This window comes from Neophocaena asiaeorientalis, unplaced genomic scaffold, assembly GCF_003031525.2.
Source record: "Neophocaena asiaeorientalis asiaeorientalis breed wild unplaced genomic scaffold, Neophocaena_asiaeorientalis_V1.1 scaffold230, whole genome shotgun sequence".
Classification (NCBI taxonomy): domain Eukaryota; kingdom Metazoa; phylum Chordata; class Mammalia; order Artiodactyla; family Phocoenidae; genus Neophocaena; species Neophocaena asiaeorientalis.
Genome location: NW_020175186.1, coordinates 10,450,478 through 10,456,605, shown reverse-complemented (window position 1 = coordinate 10,456,605; position 6,128 = coordinate 10,450,478). Strand labels below are relative to the sequence as shown.

Here is a 6,128-nt window from a genome sequence, read left to right as displayed (position 1 = left end):
GAAGGCGCCGCGCAGCTTTGTGCTCGGGCTGCGCTCCGCGGCCGCCCCCGGGCTGCCCGCGTGCGCGCCGCTCTCGCGCGGGTCTGTTTCTCACTCTCTCCCGGCGCCCCTACCTCGCTCTCCCCCGCCGCCTCCGGTCTCCACGATCGCAGCCTGCTGATCGAGCAGGCGACCCGGGCTGGGCTGCGGGGGACGAGCAGCGAGAAAAAGTAACCGTTGCCGCCCGATTTCTTCCCTTGAGAGGCAGGAGTTTCTATGCTATTTACATGTAACAGGGTTATCTTTGTAAAGCCTTTGAATTCCAAGGTTTGCGGCCTAGGAGGTAGAGGGGGCATTTTCCTGGAGGTTGGGGAGGGGATTAGAATCTACCAGCAAGGAAGGAAATTAAGGATGCTTCAGTGGGGTAGATTTATTACCACATTCCCCCCCAACACACCCCAAATTAAGTGCAAATGCGGGTCATAAAAAATGTGTAATTGACTTGAGATGCTGCAAACAAACACAAACAGGTCACGGTGGAAAAAACAAACAAAACTTTAAGTGCAAGAAAAGATTTCCAAAGGGGGGGGGGGGGAAATCCGTGGCCTCCACACCCCCTTCCAACGCTCGCTGGCTCCCTCCCTTTCTTTCTCTGCCGCTCCAGGGAAGCAGCCCCGCAGCTCCCGGGCAGAGAGCAGGGAGGCGGTGGCGGCTCCGGGCGCGGGCTCCGCTCTGAGGGTTCGGGGATGCCAACGCGCCCTGGAGGCTGACGTCGGGGGCGTGGGGCTGTGATGCTCGAGCGAGGATGGTGCGGTGTCAGAGCCATTGGCCGCCGGTGGTCATCAATCAATTCGGGGCTGGGGGAAAGGTAGAGAAAGAAAGGCGCCCAACGGAGCCTGGGGCCGCGAGCGCCAGCGCCAACAGTGCCAGAAGCGGCGGCCTCAGCGGAGGCGACGGCGGTGGCAACGGGGGACTGAGCGAGTAAGGCGAGCTGGTGCTCCAGGAAGGAAGGGGGAGCTGTAGTCCAGACAAGCCGGCCGTGAGCCGGGAGGGCAGGGCGCGCGCGAGTGTGTGTGTGTGTGTGTGTGTGTGTGTGTGTGTAGTTGCTGACCACCCCCAACTGCCCACCCTAGATTTAAAACAAACACACCAATCCAAAGTAGAGAATTCCGCGCCCCCCGCCCCACCATATATAGACTCTACGCGTTGCCAGAGGCGCGGGAGAAAAGTCCTGTCCTTTCTTTCCGAAAGAATGTGCCAGCCGGGTGTCCGCAGTGCTGGAGACAAGTTCAGGTGTAAGTGCGTCGGGAGGGAGGGCGCTCTGTGGACAGAGGCACGTGGAACTTTGTGCATCCGTCTAAACACCTTGCTGGAGAAGCCGCCCGGAAGGCTTCTGGGCATCGCTCCGGAATACAGGGATGAGTAACTAGAGATGGGCATGAAAGAGTAAGGGCGTGAGTTGAGAAAGCACTCGATCTGTGCTGCAGAGGGAGGAGAAAGCGAAATTTGGCGGAGTCGGAGCAGGCGAGTCCCAAAGTCTGGCCAGGCTGTCGGGCGGTCTTAGGGGTAGTGAATAAAGTGAGCATCCTTGTTTAAACGAGGAAATCACGGGCTCCTTTCTCATAGGCTGTGCCGTGCGGTGCTCGGGCAGAGAGGTCATGAGTTGTTGCTTTGAAAACTCTTGGTAAATTGGACTTCTGGTGTCTAGGAGGTGGAGACAGTTATTTAATTCCTCAGCTTTTAATCCCTTCATTGCCAGCAGACTTTAAAAGCGTTTCCCACTAGATTCCTGAAAAAGAACATTCCAAGTTGCACAGCTTAAGGCACAGGATAAGTGATTGCTGTCTAGGAAATGCAAAATGTGCTCACATGATTTTTTTTTAAAGAGAAAATCAAAGTAGCACCAGCATGAATGTTTGGCAGTGTCACATTTTTCTTTAGGATTCCTGGCATTTACTACTGGGTTCCTTTGTTTTATAGAGCAAATGTATTGAAGTATAAAAATGGAAATTTTAAAAAAGAATACTGGTCTCTGTAAATATTATACAGAAAGTAATGTAAGTGTGATGCTCCAAAATCTGATTATTTGGAAGGTTTTACTGACTAAATATGTGAAGCAAGGTGATGCAGGTTCTTGGTAGTTTTAGGTGGTGTATCATTCTGTCTTGTTTCAAGCTTTTTCCAGATTTCTCAGGTTAGAGGAGGGAGTTTACCAAAAAAAAAAAAAAAAAGGCCTTTCCCATGTATTGGTGTTTCCTGTTCTTGGGATATGATCATCTTGTGATGTGAGTGGGGGTGAACATAGCATTTTTAAAAAATAAGCTTTTTCTTGATTTGTCTGTAAAGGTTCCTGTGAAAGTTTTGAAGCTCTCTGCCTCAGTCTGACATTTTCTTCAAAGGACTCCAGATTAAAGAAGATAGACACTGCAGGTGCACTGTTTCGATAAAACATTTGAAAGAGAACATGGTAAAGATGAATTCAAATGAGGTGCCAGCCACCCATTTAGCCTTTCCGAGTAACAGGGGCCTGTGCTTGCTGAAGAGGCACAGATCTCACTTGATAGAAAAGGCAAAACCCCATATTGACTTTAGGGTACAGTGGACCATATAGGAGTGCAAACTGATCACCTTCTAAGCTCCATCTTTTCTGGGCTTCAAACGGGAGGGTCTGATGCTAACTACTGTAAGTCATTGCCTAGATATTTACATAACAGGAATGTATCTTTCATTTGTAGGCCATTTTGCTTAGTTTAATTAGCGAGTTTACTCCAGAAACATTTAAACTGTTTCTGGCACCCAGTGCAGAGATTGTTACTGAGAGGTCACAGTGGTCTAGACATGAATTTTGCTTCTCTTGTTTCTTGATGTTCTGTATTTCACACAATAGACATTGATGGCAGGAACATAAGAATTGCCATGTAATTTTTACACCACTCTCTAATTTATGCAAACACTAAGTTCTTGCAGTCTGAAAATGTGTATTTTTTCCCCTCTGTGCTTTGATGGCTAACATTCTTTTTAATGACAGTCATTTCTATAACAGGAAGATGTTTTCATTTGTTTTTACTTTTCAGCGTGGTGCAATTATGCAGTTTTGCGCTTCAGTCGTGTCTCTCTGTACTTTGTGTCTCAAAAGAGAATTACAGTACTTAGAACAGGACTGCAATTTGAAGCAGGTGTTGTGTTTTACTGTTATGCAAAATAACAGTAAAATATAATTGTGGCGGAAATTAAGGAAACAGCTGCAAACTTGGTATGAAAACTGCTACATTATGATTTGTAAGCAGTTCTTATAGATATCTTACATCAGAGGAGTGGGGAAAGATTTTAATTTGTTAATCCTACTGGCCTGGTTGTCTGTCAGCTAGTGCTTAGAGGACTCATACCTCCCATGAAGTCAGGAAGAAGAAAGAGAACCCTAAGTGACACTTTGTTTGAAATGCCAGAGCATGAGGGATTCATTTCTTGGCGGTGCTGTTGTGCGTTAGGAATGCAGGCAAGGTGGGTGTTATTTAGCTTGCTTTGCTCATATGAAGAAGGCAACGATTTGAGTAGAATGCTGCGGCATTTCTTAGCCCAGCTAGCATATGGAGGACTACACAAGCCCCGGGTTGTAAAATAATAAAATAAATGGCCTATGGCAGGCCATCTGCCTTTTGCTTGGTATTTAAGGTGTTTCATGCCAAATTTAAATCTAATCCTATTATTCTAAATATTTTTATTTGAGATAGCAGCTAAGATTCCCAGAGCTTAACGGCGCACATGGCGAAAGTATTGTAATGTGGAGCACTTAAAGTAAGAAGGCGGGTTACCTAAGGGTTATCCAGGGAGCGTGCTGCCTGCTTCTTTAACATTTCACTGATCAATTGCAGCAGGGGTGTGCTCTGCTCAGTCTTTGCACACTTCGTATAAAAATAAGCATCCTCATTTCCGAACCCAGTGCAGCAAATATATTGACATTTATACAAAGAATCAAAAAGAACAGAAACATATTTTAAAGTATGAAACCAGCTGCTGAGTAATATGCAGCCCCAAGCAGGAGTGAAGCGGTAGATTCAATGGCCGCCCTCCTTTACCTCTCCTTCTGGGCTCCAAGAGGGGCGGTAATGAGTGCATCCAAAATGGTGGTCCAAGCCTGGATGTATTTGACTTTCCTCTGAGTAACTGGAGGGTTTAAAGAAATTATATTACATTTAGCAAGAAGGATTTGCCTTCCATAAAGTTCTTGGCCAGAGTGGAATCCATATATATACCAAGATTTGAGTACCTATGTGTGTTGGGAGCCACTGTGAAAGAAAAAATTATATGTGATGTGTGTCTGTATTATGCGTGTATTACAGTTACAAACAGGTATCTGTTATGAGCACAGCATTTTAAATTTACATTTGGCATTGTGTTTTATGGCTGTGCTAAGCACCGGGATTTCAAATTATTCTGTGACACCAACTTTGTACAGACCAAACATTCCAATTAGCAGGGAAGGTTTGGAAGATTCGCCACTTCGAGCACAAACCATTTATAGTTAGACACCATGGCAACTGTGGATGTGCCCCTTCCGTAATTCACGTTAAGTGCCATAATTATAATTAAAGAGGAAATCTTAGTTTGAACACCATTGAAATGATTTGCTAGCAGCAGCCTTATCATTTGGAGTGTCATGTCCATTCTGAAGTACATGCTGGGTAGAGAATTGGGAAAGGTTTTATCCATGAGGCAACCACACAGATTAAGATTTTTCCTGAACCAATTTCACGTCTGGGTGTCCCATCTGACATCGCTTAGAACATCCTCTTTTTCTTTGTTCTCATTTTTTTCATTTGTTTTTTTCAGAAACACACAGCAGTATTGATGAGTAGACCCTTGGGTTCAGAGATTGGGCTGAAACGCACCATGCCTGCTTCCATCCTTTGCTCCGGAAAGTTGTGAATTGCTCATGCCTATAGGGAGGAAGGATGGCACATGGGATTCCTTCTCAAGGCAAGGTTACCATAACGGTGGATGAGTACAGCTCCAACCCCACCCAGGCATTCACGCACTACAACATCAACCAGAGCAGATTCCAGCCGCCACATGTACATATGTAAGTATCACTCATGAACTTAAAAAAATTAGCCATCAGGAAACTAGAAATAAAATATGAAATTCACTAATGACTTCTGCCCAGGAGAATAAAAGGTGTATGATTCCCCAAACAGATGGGTATCTATGGTTCCAAGTACAACTCAGAGGAATCCTCCACGTCGGTGTAACGCTGAACTTTTCCAGAGTATGTACTTTCAACTACAATTTGGCATGAGATCTTCAGAGCCTCTGAGGGTTGCCCTCATTTTGTGTATAACAACAGAGAGGTTAAGGTATTTGCCTAATGTCACACAGTGAATTTTGGCAGAGTCTCCTGACCCCTAATTCAGTTTGCTTTATGTTATACTTCTTGCCTCCATGATGAAATACCTTTAAAATTTCTGTAGTTTCCCCCCCAACACACACCTCACCCCCCCGCACCCCTTTACATTCAGCTGGGAAACAGGCCTAATTGGGACTAATTGTCCAGCCACTGCTAAATCCATCGTCTTGCCTGTTGCTCGTAGAACGTGTGCTGCATGCTGCAGGACTCAAACAATATGGGGAACAAAGGATTAAGGGACAGTGGAACAGTTGGTTCCAGGAATTGTGCTTTCCCCTCACTCCCTAATACTATTTAAGTCATGTCTCAGTTTAAACTGTTTCAGGAGCAAAGTGTGGGAGAAATCCAGAGGCAAAGATTTTGCAGCACCTGGATGCACACCAGCTTTTTTTCCGTTCCTCTGCTGCAGGATGTGCTGGGCTTTCAGCAGAAGGGGCAAAAGGTCACCATCTCCCTTGTTTATTCAAGGCCTGGTGCTCATTCTCTATTAGACTCTTCCAATGTCTAACATGAGTCTTTCACAGTAGGACTAAACCCCTTTGCAAACCATTATATAGTCAAGAGAGAAAAGAGGTTAGGGCTCTGTTGAATGTTTTTGCCATTGCTGGCAAAATTGAACTCGGGGCACGTCCAAGTCACAAGCTCTTTTTTAAGTAATTGTTTTATTTGAGCATTTAAAAAAAAACAGTAGGTCTCCCCCCAACCCAACATGCACACACATGCGCACACACACACTCTCAAACCC

General features: G+C 45.6%; 1 protein-coding gene across 2 annotated transcripts in view; it reads left to right on the top strand.

Annotated features, from left to right (window-relative positions):
• Positions 1-883: 883 nt before the first annotated feature.
• Positions 884-6,128, top strand: part of MPPED2 (metallophosphoesterase domain containing 2) — a 171,917-nt gene continuing 166,672 nt past the window's right edge. Inside the window, exons 1-2 of one of the 2 annotated variants that reach the window (XM_024764573.1) lie at positions 884-960; positions 4,810-5,059. In XM_024764573.1, the coding sequence (XP_024620341.1) occupies positions 4,932-5,059 (128 nt within the window). In that variant the 5' untranslated portion in view covers positions 884-960; positions 4,810-4,931. Of the gene's footprint in view, positions 961-4,809; positions 5,060-6,128 lie in introns of those variants that run through there. The other variant, XM_024764574.1, reaches the window with a different exon arrangement.